Source organism: Canis lupus, chromosome 6 (assembly GCF_011100685.1).
Source record: "Canis lupus familiaris isolate Mischka breed German Shepherd chromosome 6, alternate assembly UU_Cfam_GSD_1.0, whole genome shotgun sequence".
In the NCBI taxonomy this organism is placed as follows: Eukaryota; Metazoa; Chordata; class Mammalia; order Carnivora; family Canidae; genus Canis; species Canis lupus.
In genome coordinates, this window is record NC_049227.1 from 42,062,750 (window position 1) to 42,077,957 (window position 15,208).

At 43.0% G+C, this 15,208-nt stretch overlaps 1 protein-coding gene across 3 annotated transcripts in view; it reads left to right on the plus strand.

The window, feature by feature from the left end:
- The first annotated feature begins 585 nt into the window (after positions 1 to 585).
- SLC16A4 (solute carrier family 16 member 4) overlaps positions 586 to 15,208 on the plus strand; it is a 28,689-nt gene continuing 14,066 nt past the window's right edge. Inside the window, exons 1-8 of one of the 3 annotated variants that reach the window (XM_038541034.1) lie at positions 586 to 788; positions 1,461 to 1,559; positions 6,589 to 6,721; positions 7,559 to 7,702; positions 7,873 to 8,034; positions 9,785 to 10,276; positions 12,704 to 12,915; positions 13,934 to 14,027. In XM_038541034.1, coding sequence (XP_038396962.1) covers positions 1,473 to 1,559; positions 6,589 to 6,721; positions 7,559 to 7,702; positions 7,873 to 8,034; positions 9,785 to 10,276; positions 12,704 to 12,915; positions 13,934 to 14,027 — 1,324 coding nt within the window. In that variant the 5' untranslated portion in view covers positions 586 to 788; positions 1,461 to 1,472. The remainder of the gene's footprint in view (positions 789 to 1,460; positions 1,560 to 6,588; positions 6,722 to 7,558; positions 7,703 to 7,872; positions 8,035 to 9,784; positions 10,277 to 12,703; positions 12,916 to 13,933; positions 14,028 to 15,208) is intronic. The other 2 variants (XM_038541035.1, XM_038541033.1) reach the window with 2 other exon arrangements.

Genomic DNA, 15,208 nt, shown 5'->3' on the forward strand with positions numbered 1-15,208 from the left:
ATATTAAGTAAATATGGTTAAGAGTTTATTTGAGCAAAAATCAATTCAAATCAGGCATTGTTAAATCAGAAGTATTTAGCAGCACTCTATCAACAGGAGCTCAGGGACAGGCTTTTATATAGAAAAGGTGGATGCAAAGCAAGGAAGTTGTGAGTGGCTTTTTTTTTTAAGATTTTATTTATTTATTCATGACAGACACACACAGAGAGAAGCAGAGACACAGGCAGAGGGAGAAGCAGGCTCCACCACAGGGAGCCCAACATGGGACTCGATCCCGGGTCTCCAGGGTCACGCCCCGGGCTGAAGGTGGCGCCAAACCACTGAGCCACCCAGCGATCCCCTGTCCTTCCCATTTTAATTTGGTAACTTCGAGGCATTTACAGGCTTAGATTTTGGTTTGCCTACATGAACCACCTCGGCATTAGAGCCCCGGCTGTGTAATGGCTTCCTTGTGTGATTAATTTAACACTAGTTACCAAAAAGGATTTTCTACTTGGTTTACTCTGATACTTGCTTCTGAGCCTAGGGTGAAATTCTACTTTCTGAGTCTAGATGGGTGGAGGGAGGGCCTGGAATGATGTCAAATCGCATTTTCCTCCTCCCCTCGGGAAGTAAAGTCCACTGGCAGGAGTGACCGCGTTGGCTCCAGCCTCACAGACTTAGAATGCTCGCACGTGTTCACAGCGGAAAGAAAGGCCTTTAAAAAAGAGTAACTTTGTAGGAAATTGTATATTTTTCTTCCCAGATTGCCTCATCGGTGGATTCCTTTGCTGAATACCACATCAAAGGTAAAATAAAAACTTTTAGCCTCTGCTTAGTAAAGGGAATTCCTAAACCCGAGGCTCCTCCTCTCTTCCTTATTTCTCTTAAGTCAGGAGCTCACGCAGAGGATCGGAGGATGATGGACAACTTTCCCTAGGATGTGGCTTGCAGACCTAGGGGGAGGACATGGAGGACAGTGCTCGGAGCAGCCACGCCACAGTGGGGTCAGGCTTTGTAATCTCCTTTGCAATTCCTGCCTGAAATTAAACGAGTGGTCCTCTTTCAGATGCCATTCAGATCTCTGTGGTAGCTTTGATGTCCCTCAAATCATGGCCTTTCACTTGTTTTTTCTCATCTGTCTGGTTCTGTCTGGATGGTGATTATGGAGTAAACAGAGATAGGGAGACATTGTAGTCAGGCAGATTTTACTTGTAACTAAGGACATGCCTCAAGATAACTGTCAAAGTCATCTGGATTGCCAGGTGAAGCTAGGCAGCAGGCCTCCAGAAAACCCCCAAAGATGCCCTGCTTGCATTTTTGAGGTTGAGATCAGAGTCTGTAAACAATTTAGAAATCAGGAAATCATCTATTTTTAAAGGGGTAAGCCTAAAAATATTACACATGGTTTTATATCACAAAGTTTAAAGGTTTACATCAGCTTCTTGTCAACTGAATCATCTGTCTTGGTCTTGTCACAGGGACCAACCATCATGGTGCAGAGGGCAAGGAAGGCCCGACCTTACACTAAAGCCCTGGATGGAGGTTGGGGATGGATGATTGTATTTCATTTCTTCCTGGTAAGAATTTCCTTTCCCCTTTCCTACTGCCCACAAGACGGTTCCTCTGGAGAAGGGCTCAGAGCAAAGCCAGAACTGCTGAGAGCTGCCAAAGTCCGTGGCCTACATTGAACTTCAGAGAAGGTTGAAAACGTCCTCCTTGAGCGAAAGCCAGTTCCCCTCTGGTCCCCTCCTTGCTACCACTCCGACACCTAGAGGATGCTCTGCCTCCAGCAGCGCCTCTACCCTGGCTGCATGGCAGTTAGGATGTGCAGGTGCTGAACGTTGCTGTTGGGTGGGTTCCCAGCTCCGCCCGTATACACACTGCGGCAACCTCCCTCTCTCCTGGGGATGGAGATGTTTGCAGAGGGAGAAGCAGGCTCCCTGCAGGGAGATGGATGTGGGACTCGATCCCCAAACCCGGGATCATGCCCTGAGCTGAAGGCAGATGGTCAACCGCTGAGCCACCCAGGCATCCCGGGCACACCATTTTCTAATTAATTTATTTCCCTCCTCCTCCTCCTCCTCCTCCAGAGGCTCTTAAGGTTGTTGTGAGATAGTAGTGATCTGAGTTGTTATCATGGCCATTCTAGAATATTGTTGAGTCCCATTCCAGCTATGCCCCAAACAAGACTGTAACAGTGGCACCAGCTCCACATTCTGTGTGTTTCCAAATAAGCTAACTTTGAGATGTACCCACAAAGATACCCTATCTCTCCTGTCCTCCTCCTCCCCTGCTCTGCCTTACAGTAAGAACCTCACAAAGACGGGACTGTGGGTCACGGTGACTACTAATTAACGATCCTGCAGTCCACAATGTGATCACTAAGAGCTCCGCAAATAGGATGATGGGAAATCATGCCTCGCCCTAGTGACAGAGGAGGAGAAAGCAGGGTCACAGGTCCTCAGGCAGGATTTATGTAATACAAATCTCCTAACCAGAGGACTATTTGTTAAACATTAGCTTCATTACCAAAGAATGTAGACTTTTCTTTTCTCCGAGAAGTGTCACTAATAAGGAAACTAAGGATGCCCTGTCTGAGAGCCTTCCCAGGGGCTCCCACCTCCCCAAATCACAGGCTTTGCAGAACCAGCACTACTGGTGAGGATCTCCAGATCTCCCACCTTTCTTCCCAATAACGAGTCTTACTTTTCCTAATTATCCTCTAGGGATAAAAGTTATTTGACCAGTGTAGTTGGTGATAAGAAAGACTACCTAATAATCAGATTAAAAAAAAAAAGATTTTATTTATTTATTCATGAGAGACCCAGAAAGAGAGGCAGAGACACAGGCAGAGGGAGAAGCAGGCTCCATGCAGGGAGCCCGACGTGGGACTCGATCCCAGAACCCCAGCATCATGCCCAGGTGTCTCCTAATAACCAGACCATTAAGCAGTAACAATGAGGATGGAGAAAACAGGTCAGTGCAATATGGAGGAGACAGGCCTATAAGATTTGGACAGTTAACAGAGTATACCAGGGAGAAAGGGAATCAAGGAGTCCTGCGTTGTTGGCTTGAGTAACTTAGAGGATGATGCATCATTCACTGAGTTAGAGGACACATGAAGAAGGGAAGAATATTTGAAAATGCTTGGATGGTTTAATCCTGGGCAGGGTCTGTGGGACCTGTAATGTCACCAATAATGTGTTCAGCAGCTCACGTGCAGGTGGAGCACGGAATCTGCATACTGAAATCTGAATCATCAGCATACATCGGTCAGCTTGAACCAACAGGCAGGATGGGTAAAATCATCAGGGATGGGGAGAAGAGCAACTCAGCAGAAGCCTGGGGAAAACTGATGTTGTGATGTTCGGGGTTGGTGGAGAGTAGCCCACGGAGGAAACTAAGACGCAATGGGAGAAGCTACGATGCAGCACCAGAGAAGCAAAGGCAGAAATATCCAGGAGCTAAGACGAATAGATGCTGCCTTGAGGTTGGATGCCACAGAACTGATGACGGCTTTGTTAGTTCAGCAACAAGGAAGCCTCTGGTAGCCTCCCTGTCAGTGGTGGGAGGTGAGGAAGCAGAGATAACCTAAGATTGCTCTCTAGTTTGTGTAGTCCAGGAAGGAAGAGCTGGGGTGATAACAGAAAGGGACCCAGAGTAGAAGGAAGTTGTTAAACAATAATTACCCAATCCTTTCTGACAAAGCCTGATGCTCTCTATTCAAAAGGGGCCACTGTGGCTGATCCAGCCCCCCTTTCTCAAGATAATATTGTCATGAGAGTTGATCTGAGAGAGCTCTGTGTGTGTGTGTGGGGGGGGGCCGGGGGGGATTGCTCTTGAAGATACAATTAAAATGAGGGGGCTGAGTCAGCCATGGGAGAACTTCTAGGGGCTTTTATTTTGGGGTGAGTTTACAATGATTTACAATGTCTAAGGTGGACTCCGGAACAGGACTCAAACCCACCTACCTTGGTCGAAAGCCAGGATGAAGTAATGAAGTCCTAGAATATAGACTTACCTAGTCTACTTGGATAACTAAGGGAAAATCCAGATCTTGGGGAAAAAAATTTTGATATCTGAGCCAAGATACAAACAAAGTTGGAAAGTTACAAGTTAAGGGAGGGAGGCAGAGCTGATGCAAAGGCTGTGTCCTTGGCTTTCTTGACACACAGTGGAAGACACAGACCCACTCATCAAAGGCAAGTCCTATCCACTGACTGTTGCTACACCCACCCACCAAGGACAGACCAGAGAGGAAACTGAACTGGGGGGAACAGAACCTAGCCAAATTCAGGTGGCTAAGAAAGGTCAGCAATCATCTAGACACCAGCCCAGAACCCATGTCCACAGAAAAAGAGGAAGGGTATTTTACAGAATGATGCTTCACTGTGGCGTCCCTAGCTCAGGAAAGGATGCAATAGCCACTGTGCATTCTGAACTGAGAAAAACAAGTGGGGGCCGCCTGAGGCTTGCTATGCTCTCTAGCCTCATTTCCAGATAGAAGCAACTTTGAGAAATATGAGGATTACACATTGCCTGAACAAGGGCCTGATAAAATGTCTTTTTCACTCGTGAATGTATATTGGCCAGGTGTCCATGGCATTGTTCACTCTGAATAAGGACAATTTTGTTGCTACTATCAAATAAAAATGGGGAAAACATTAAAGGATCCTCTTCTCACCATACCCAACTTTATCATAGTTAACAGCTTGAGTATCATCAAGTGCTATAACTTACCTGAATTTCTCTCAATCTTCAGTTCTATGAGCGTAACATTTTATCTTCACTTTACAAAAGAGAAAGCTTGATTTCTGTGAAGTAGTTTGCCCAAGATCACACCCCTTATAGGAAGTGGAGTCCAGATTCAGGCCAAGGCAGCTGACTGCAGAACACTACTTGGAACTATGATGTTATGAATATGCTGGTGGGAACTTAAATCTGTACCTGTCTATGGAACAGGTACAGAGTGAGATGAGTGAATGACAGCGGGTAATGCATACTAGGCAGAGAAAATGGAATTAGTGAAAAGGAAGCCCAGGGTCTATGGCTCATAAGTGATGCAAAGCCATGCTGGAAGCAGAGAAAGTCTGCCTTGGAAAGCTAAGGCCACTGAAAAAAAGAAAGGGAGGGGGGGACGCCTGGGTAGCTCAGTGGTTGGGCATCTGCCTTTGGCTCAGGGTGTGATCCCAGAGTCCCGGGATCGAGTTCCGGGATCGAGTCCCACATCGGGCTCCCTGCCTGGAGCCTGCTTCTCCCTCTGCCTGTGTCTCTGCCTCTCTCTCTCTCTGTCTCTCATGAATAAATAAAATCTTTAAAAAAAAAAAAAAAGAAAGGGGAAGTTTGGAAGTCCCTGCAGTACACGTGGCTCCTGTGCTGAGTGCCTCAAACCCTGGCTGGGTGGCTTCCTGTCCAGTTTCCCCCTCCTGACCTCTGCTCTTCACTGCCCTCAGGATAAGTAGAATTCTAAGAAACAAATGTTAATAGGCAACAGAAAGAAAACTTGACCTCAAAAGGGATATTCCTCCTCCTGGAAGGGAGAAGGCGGTGCTGGCCAGGGGGATTAGTTGAGACAAAAGAAAAGGAAGGGGTGCATGACCCACCATAAGGTGAACCTCCAACCTGTTTACTTTTGCTGTTCTGGCATAAAATAGTAGTGCTCCTTTCCACTCTCTAAGATTGTATTTATATATTCCTGAGAGAGACAGAGAGAGAGGCAGAGACACAGGCAGAGGGACAAGCAGGCTCCATGCAGGGAGCCCGACGCGGGACTCCATTCTGGACCCAGAATCCCGCCTTGAGCCGAAGGCAGACGCTCAACTGCTGTAAGCACCCCTTGTGAGTTTCCATTTGGATGAGACATTATATGGCCATCCTATTTATATATCAAGTGAAGAAGGGTACTCAGTTCAAGAGCAAAGTTAAAGCAAAGCCAATCTGAGAACTGATGGGAACAATTCATCTTTTGGACCAACATGCTTCTCTCACAAAGGTTAAATGGAATTAGCTGTCCTTAATGGACGGGATTCTGACAATATAGTTGTTGGTCTGGAGTTAGTCTATCTGGGTTCAAACTCACCCCCATCTTGAGCGAATTTTAATCTCCCTAAACCACAATTTGCAAAAAATAAAAAAAATAAAAAGACTGACTCCATAGCTTTGTAATGAGGATTAAATGAGATGCTTTTGTGTAAAGTACTCAAGAGCTCCAAGGGCATGGCCACCTCACAAAATACAAAATGTATAATGTGAAACCAACAAACAAACTGGTTAATTCTGATGACCGGGGGTGCCTGGGTGGCTCAGTTTATTAAGCATCTGCCTTGGGCTTAGGTCTTGATCCTGGGGTCCTAGGACTGAGCCCAGCATCAGGCTCCCTGATCAGCAGGGAGTCTCTGCTCCTTCCTCTCTCTCTGCCTTTTCCCCCTGCTCTTGTGCTGTCTCTTTCCCACAAATAAAGTCTTAAAAAAAAATACTGGCGACCTGGGGCTGGTGGCAGGGTGGTGGAGAGGCACAGAGGGAGGCAATCTAAGCGCAAGCTGCTGTAACCTCTGTAATGGCTCGCCTCACCACCTGACTTGGACTCTTTGGTCTGCTTTGATTTAGGTAAATGTGTTTGTGATGGGGATGACCAAGACATTTGCAATTTTCTTTGTGGTTTTCCAAGAAGAATTTGAAAGCACCTCAGAGCAAACTGGTTGGATTGGATCCATCATGTCATCCCTTCGTTTTTCTGCAGGTATAAAGCTGGCATTAAGCTTGCTGTCCAAGGAAAAGCACCACAAAGGGCAATCCTGAGAAGATTCATCTGTCAGTCATTTAAGACTGAAGTGTTGCTAAAACTCAGATTCATTAATAGATAAAGCTAAGAAAAGTTAGACTTGCAGTGTTTAGACTTTACTTGACAAAATCAGAATAGGGTTCAATGCTTAAGAATCCAACTATTTAAGTCCATGATTCAATTTTTCATGCCTTGTTTCTTTTCACAGTGCCTGAATACAGGTTCAGTGAGCCAGTCTATCTCGGAAATCAGACCATGAAGTTCTTCAGCCATCATCTAAGCATATTCAAAACAACATATAGAACCAATTCCTCTTCCTTTGCTTTTATTTGGGGCTAAAACGTGGTAGAGTAATGATTCAACCTTGTTCTACTACTCATAGGTCACTAGGTGCAATCTCATTTGTAGATTTTTTTTGTAGTTTTTTTTTTTTTTTTAAGGTTTTACTTAAGTAATCACAACACCCAACATGAGGCTCAAACTCACGACCCTGAGATCAAGAGTCCCATGCTCTTCCAAACTGAGTCAGCTAGGTGCCCCTCATTTTGTGGTCTTATAATGCATTTTCAAATCTGCTTATTTATAATCCTCTTTAAAACAGCTCTTTTTCCAAAAAACAAAGTAGTGTGGGACTGGGAATATTATGAAACCTAACACAGACACCTTTCTAAAGGATATACAACTCCGAACACAAGTCCTCTTGTTTTCCTTCAGTTGCTCATTTAAATTGCACATCAAACGCTAAGAAATGCCAGAGCATGTTTAACTTAGTACTTGCCTCTCCCTTTTTCCGAGGTCCCCTGGTTGCCATTATGTGTGACATAACTGGAGAGAAAATTGCCTCCATTCTTGGGGCTTTCCTTGTTACTGGTGGATATCTGATCAGCAGCTGGGCTACTAACATCCCCTTTCTTTGTGTGACTATGGGACTTTTACCTGGTGAGTCCACTATAAAAATAAGACTGTAAAAAATGGAACTAGGAACCTTCTTTTTTACTGTCTCATCCATGGGCCCAAAAGGCCTACTTAAATTATCTCAGGTCCAGGAGAATATCTCATCTGATACCAAGCCACTCTGCGTGATTCCAAGCTATTGTTTTTCTCTTTAGGTTTGGGTTCTGCTTTCCTGTACTACACAGCTGCTATGGTGACTATCAAATACTTCAAAAAACGATTAGCTCTTTCTGCAGCTATTGCCCGTTCTGGGATGGGACTGACATTTCTGTTAGCACCTTTTACAAAAGTCCTGATAGATGTGTATGACTGGACAGGTAAGTCATTCTGTGTCTGAACTACCTATTCCACAAGATAATGTTCAGCTCTTTCCTTCCCTCTGATGAATGGAAGTGAATTTTTGAGCCAGGGAAGAAATAAGCATGATTTCTAAAGTAAACATGTTCCTCCCCTTCCTTGGAGAACACACAGCAGAAGACACGCTGAACTACTTGCAGGTTTTGCCACAGCCCACACAAGCAAATCCGAGTTCCTAAGATTCATGTTTGAAAGTATGGAGGGCAAAACCCCTTGCAGGGAAAGTGATACCCCTGGGGATGCAAGGATTCCCTTCTCCTCCTTTCACCAGTAAGGCACTCTCTTTTCAAATAGTCCCGTAAGAAAAAAGTCCACGTTAAAAAAATACCTCCATCTGACTCACTAAAATAGACCAAGAAAAAGAAGTGGGTAAAAGAACATTATGGTCTTTAATCTTTTATATACGGTCATCTATAAATTTTTCACAAATGAATACCATTCACTCTACAATTTGCTTTTTGCCTGAGCTAAAACATTCAGATTAAAATCTTAAGTTACTGGAAAAATATATGCATATGTACTTCTACATATATAAGAATATATACAAGCCTATTTCTACCTACAGAGCGTTTTTGTTTTTCCTTTCCCAAATGAAAAACTACCTACCAGTAGTCTAACAGTAAACAGAACTAGCTGGCAAATCCCTAAGACACGACAGCAGAACCTATAGCCAATTCCATCTTCAGACTACGCTGAAATGAAGCAATGACTCAGCCTCCAAAGCAAGATTGGCAACTGTCTTTCAAGGAAATTAAAAACGGCATGAGATGAAAGGCTGGCCTCTCTTCTAAGGCAGGTTCCGAAATGACTCTTAACATCTAATTCTGTATATTGTCCCTAAATTTCTATCACACTTTAGGGTATCTTAAATCCCTATTTAAAACACACTGTAGGGATCCCTGGGTGGTGCTGGGATCCCTGGGTGGCGCAGCGGTTTAGCGCCTGCCTTTGGCCCAGGGCGCGATCCTGGAGACCCGGGATCGAATCCCACGTCGGGCTCCCGGTGCATGGAGCCTGCTTCTCCCTCTGCCTATGTCTCTGCCTCTCTCTCTCTCTCTCTGTGACTATCATAAGTAAATAAAAAAATTAAAAAAAAAATAAAACACACTGTAAAAAAAAAACCAAAACACTGTAATTTTCTAACATTTCAAATATCCACTCCTTATACTCCACTCCTCCACCCCCCGCCCCCCCCCCCCAAAAAAAAAAACCTTTTTTCCTCTTGCACAAATAACACTCCCTCCTTCCAGGCCATCTCCTGGTTGCAGCTTTCTGGTTTTCTATTTTCAAAAGACGCCTTGTCTTCACAAAGATATAGTGGTGTGTAGGGCTAAAAATGAAGTCAACAGATTTAGATACTTAGTTAAATTTAGGGGACAAAGTAGGGTTTTCAGGAATTACTGCACTATGACTGAATATATTTAGTGGTGGAGCCCCTTCTGTGCCTAAGAACACAGAGTACTGTGAGAGGGGTAGGTGGGTATGTATGGATGTATGTATTTATTTATTTATGAGACAGAGAGGCAGAGACACAGGCAGAGAGAGAAGCAGGCTCCATGCAGGGAGCCCGATGTGGGACTCGATCCCCGATCCCGGAACTCCAGGATCATGCCCCGGGCCAAAGGGAGGCACTAAACTGCTGAGCCACCAAGGGATCCCCGGAGAGGGGTAATTTTTAACCTAACTTCTCACTTTCTCTCCCCCATTTAGGTGCCCTTACATTACTTGGAGGGATCACATTGAATTTGGTGCCTTCTAGTATGCTCCTAAGACCCATTCATATCAAAAGCGAGAACAATTCTGATATTAAAAATAAAGGCAGCAGCTTGTCTCCAAGTAGTCTGGGGGCAGTGTGCACAACAGAAACGTCATCCTGCGATGAAACACAAGAGGCCACCATCAGGGACAGTGCTCTGCAGAAGGCTGGACAACCTGGTACAAGTTTAAGAGTCTCACAAAATAAAAACAAAGAGCTCAACCATGAGCCTAATGGGGACAGTTATGAGAAAGAGGCTATTTCATGGAGCTGTAAACAAAAAGTCTTTGACATGTACCTTTTAAAAAACCCTTTCTTCTACATATTTACCTGGTCTTTCCTCCTCAGTCAGTTGGCATATTTCATCCCTACTTTTCACCTGGTGGCCAGAGCCAGAACACTGGGGATTGACACCATGGATGCCTCCTACCTCATTTCTGTAGCCGGTAAGCAAGCATACTTTGATCTCAAACTCAAAAGGAAAAATGAACTTAACTTTACAAAGATTTATTTCATTTTATAAAAAACTAAAGAAAAACAGTTTTTTAGAAAGGAATTATGGGAGGGCCAGGAAAGAAGAAGTCAGGCTGGTGGGAGCACCAGGCATGTCCTCCACAGATCTGTCACTGCACCATGCACACAGGTACTCTATATCGGACAGTGGCCCCCTAAGCAAGTCTTGTTTATTTTCATGTCAGTGTCTGTCTGACAAAGTATACATTAAGTATTTGCTGGATAAATATTTGATTTTAAAAAACTGGCAACAGACACTCCAGGAAGCAGGAAAATCAGATAGCTTAATAAGGCAGAGGTTGAAAGGACTGGTTCTAGAGCTAGACTTCCTGGGTTCAGGTTTTGCTCTGTATTTCCTAGCTGTATTAACGTGGGCAAGTTAGTCACGTTCTCTGTGCCTCAATTTCCTCATCTGTATTATAGGGATAATAGTACCTATCCTCATAAGATTATCAGGATTGAATGAGCAATGCAGGAAGAGTTTAGAATAGTACCTGGCCCATCATAAGCTTTCAATAATGTTCTATAAGTATGTGTAGCTAAGAATTTTCCCCCTTGCACTCATAGTAAGACAGATAAGTACACCTGTTAAGGCCATTCATTGATGACTGGGCTGATGACTGGGCAAATTACAATGTTATGAAAATCATTTTAGTGGAGTATAAAAATGTAAGGAAGTAAAATGCTTAGTTTTTTTTTTTAAAGGAAGTGGGTTTCTCTCAATACACACAATAGGAATGTTAAAAAAATGAAAAGGGATGACATGGAAATGAACTGTTCTAAACATCTGGAAATTCTAAGTAGCCTGATATTAACTTTTCTTTCCCGAATTTCTTCAAGATTGCTTACTCAGTCCTCACAAAACTGACTATACCCCATTCCTGCAACTGCAAAGATACCCCACACTTCAGCCAACTGAGCCTTGTGTAAACAAGAAAATGATACATAGCTAAACTGCTTTTTTCACTAAAATGTCTGGTAGTCATCAATTTAGATCAGATTAGGTGGTGCAACAGGACCACAGAACATAAAGAACATATGAATGTAACAAAGTTTCCATACGTATCCTAGGAAATAACCAAAAATAGAAGTAGACTAGTATGCATTTTCTGTCCCCCCCTCCACCGCCCAACTTTTTTTTTGTGGAGCAATTTAGGAAGAATTTAAAGTACAAAGCAACTGTAGCACATGCTACTCCTGGTAAAATGTTTCATTATTTAAATGCTACATTAGTTCATAATCAATAAAAAATAAGAATGTTCTGTTACCATGAAACTGAGATATGTGATTCTTAAATTTTGTTTACACCCTAGCTCTACTGTTCAAAATGATCATGCATTTCCAGATTTCCAAAAAAGCAAAATAAAACAAACAACATATTTTCTGCCTATTTCCAAGTTAAGCATCATACCCTTAAAAGGAGCACTTAATTACCAAAACCTTATTAAGAACGAGTCCCAATCTATTTTTCTTCAGCATAAGGCTTTATTATTTATAATGTCCAGTTTTCCACCATAGTCAGCAACACTGACTACAAGATCTACCAGTCTTTCAGAACTCTCCCTCACCTGAGGGAGGCAGGAGGCTTCTTCTTTTTCTTCTTCTTTTTTTTTTAAGATTTTTTATTTATTTATTCATAGAGACAGAGACAGAGACAGAGACCGAGAGAGAGAGAGAGAGAGAGAGAGAGAGAGAGAGAGAGAGGCAGAGACACAGGCAGGGGGAGAAGCAGGCTCCATGCAGAGAGCCTAACATGGAACTGGATCCAGGGTCTCCAGGATCATGCCCTAGGCAGCAGGCGGCGCTAAACCGTTGTGCCACCGGGGCTGCCCGCCCCCCCCCCCGCCCCTTTTTAAATGATTTTACTTATCTATTCATGAGAGACAGAGAGAGAGAGAGAGGGGCAGAGACACAGGCTGAGGGAGAAGCAGGCTCCATGCAGGGAGCCCCATGTGGGACTCGATCCAGGGTGTCCAGGATCAGGCCCTGGGCTGAAGGTGGTGCTAAACTGCTGAGGCACCTGAGATGCCTGAGGAAGGCCCTGGGTCCTCTGTAACCAGAGATTCCTAGTTAGGTGGTACAAGCTTTCCAAACATGATGAGAAAAAAAAAACAAAAAAACCAGAGGGGTCCTCTACCCAACTCTGGAGGAGCCTTTTTGGCATTGTATTTGATGTATTTGGAACAAGTAAATAAATGATAGAATCTACTGAGAGATAAATGAGACCATTTTTCTATGTCCTTGACTCAGGATGAAAGTCCTATTACTTAGGGAAAAAGGTCTTATGCAGTTAACACTTTCCAAAGGGGCTAGGGAAAAAGGAATAAGGATTTCATAGGGCCATTTCAATCTTGTTCCAGGTATCACTGAGACGGTCAGTCAGATAATCGCTGGATGGGTTGCTGATCAAAACTGGATCAAGAAGTATCATTACCACAAGTCTTACCTCATCCTCTGTGGCATCACTAACCTGCTTGCTCCTCTGGCCACTACATTTCCACTACTTATGACCTATACCATCTTCTTTGCCGTTTTCGCTGGTGGTTACCTGGCAATGATACTTCCTGTACTGGTGAGTAGACATACTCATTAACAGTGTTAATTCATTTAGTAAAACCAAGTATTAATAATAACCTCCCCAAAGATAATACATATTTTGTATTAATTTTGTAATTTAAAAAAATCATATGCAAGGCCTCACAAACCTGGTAGCTATATCCTATCCAGTTTTTCGTCTTACCTCTGAGGGGACAAATGATGGGAAGACTATCTACATGAAAAAAGAAAAAAAAGCAAAAAAGGGATCAGCAGGATTCCACTTTGCTTCAGTCTCCCAAAAGGTTAGGTTTCTGCTTACTTCTTTCAGCTCCAGAAATTTGACTCCTTCTAAGACACCACCTTGAGGGGTTCCCTCAGAGAAAAATGGGCTTCCTGACCAGTGTGGCTCCTCTCTTGCTGAAGGAAGTTCTATGTACTTTAATAGGGATATTGTTTAATTTCTCTCTGTTTTGACCCCAAATTGACTTAAAGTCCTGTACCCAAAAGCAATGGAAATACTCAAATACTTCATGGAGTCTTCTTAGAACTTAGGTGCTGAATGTACTGGAACAGAATCCCAGGGAAACTTCTGGCCTGATACTAATATTCGTGTAAGGGCTGTAGGATATTATATGAGGCTTTTGCAAAAACCAAACTTTCTAAAGCTGAAATCAACCTGGGAAGATGGACTTCTTACAGACCAGTGGCTGGTATTTAGCCATAGGTGGATTTGGGAATACCACTGTTGGCTCAGAATATAAATACCACTTCCTAATAGAGAAAAGCAGTGAAGGTGAGGGGAGAAAAAGTACCCTTGAGACACCTCAAAGATTTAAAATAAACCCCATGTTCCTTACTAATATAATGAAAACACTGCCTGCCTGGCACAATTACTCTTCCCTGTTTGCCTCAGCTCTTTTATAGTATCAAGGCAAAGGGCCATCCAAATCACCTAAGAAGTCAACTGCTCATAGTATTTATCCCTTTGCAAGCATAGGTCTCTACAGAACTTCGCCCTCAATATAGCTAACACTGGATTCTAATCCCTTTAGGTTGATCTGTCTGGGAATTCTAGAGCACATCAGTTCTTGGGACTTGCCAGTTTCTTTGCTGGGATGGCTGTCCTTTCTGGACCACCGATAGCAGGTAATAGCCCAGCTGTATTCTGAACAAACTTCAACAGCTATGAAAGAAAATGATCCATTATGAATGGTAACATACAATGACAGTATCGGGGTAAAAAACTGATGAGATTTCCGCTGTTCCTACATTGACTCTCAACACTCCATCACCAACCCAGGAGAATCTGAGGATTTACACAATAGATAGTAAGAGGTTAACTAAGCACCTTCTTACATTATCTTGGGAGTCTTAGAACTGTGTGTGTCTACTTGCCAGGGGAGACAGCCCAGAGTTTTATATGATTCTTAAAGACCTATGATGTCTTCAACCAACCAACCAACCAACCAACCAACCAACCAACCAACCACTAGCATCTTTTATCTGAGCAGGAGTCATTAAAGAACTTAAAGGCTGCCTGACCCCTTTGCTCTTCAGATGAGCTATACACATAGCTGCCCAGGGCTTCCCAGCATCTTTTATTTTCCAAGAGGGATGATGGAGGCCCTTCATATTCTATCTGTACTGAAGGTGGGGGGACACTTGGCCTACAGGCCAGAATCTCTATGGAAAGGATGTGTGGGGCTAGCCACTGGTAAATATTAAATACAAGTACAGGAAAAATATTAAATACAAGTACAGGAGTTCTGATTATTTAAGCTAGCATTAAGACTGAAACATTATTTTGTATGCACTTTTAACCTAAATGGACATTTTGTGCATGCTGAACATTTAATCCAAGACTCTTGACTACTCACACAGAAATATTTCTAGAGAAGACTTAAACTTTAGTGTTTTACACACTACAGGTTCTCAATGTTTACATGTACAAATTACTACAGAATTTTCAATCATACACAAAAAGGAATTCAGCTTAAAATTTCCTTTTACTACCTTCAATCCTGAAGTGAAACAGAAAAGATACGATTTTGTCTATCATTTTTTAAAAACTAAGTTTTATGATGATCCTATTTAGGTGTGCAGCTAAATGTAAGGCCTAGAAAAAGGCAAATATCAAAAGGGAAAGTATAAGATTAATAACAAAAATTACTTGAAAGAAAGCAAACACCATTAAATGAAGTTCAATCTAGGAAAATTTTTCTAAGCTAAAAGTGTATACAAATATACAACCAACCCCTATTCGTGTTTACAAGCACACCTTAGCCCATGTGGTCTAGCTTAGCCTATACCTCACACCTGGAAAGCAG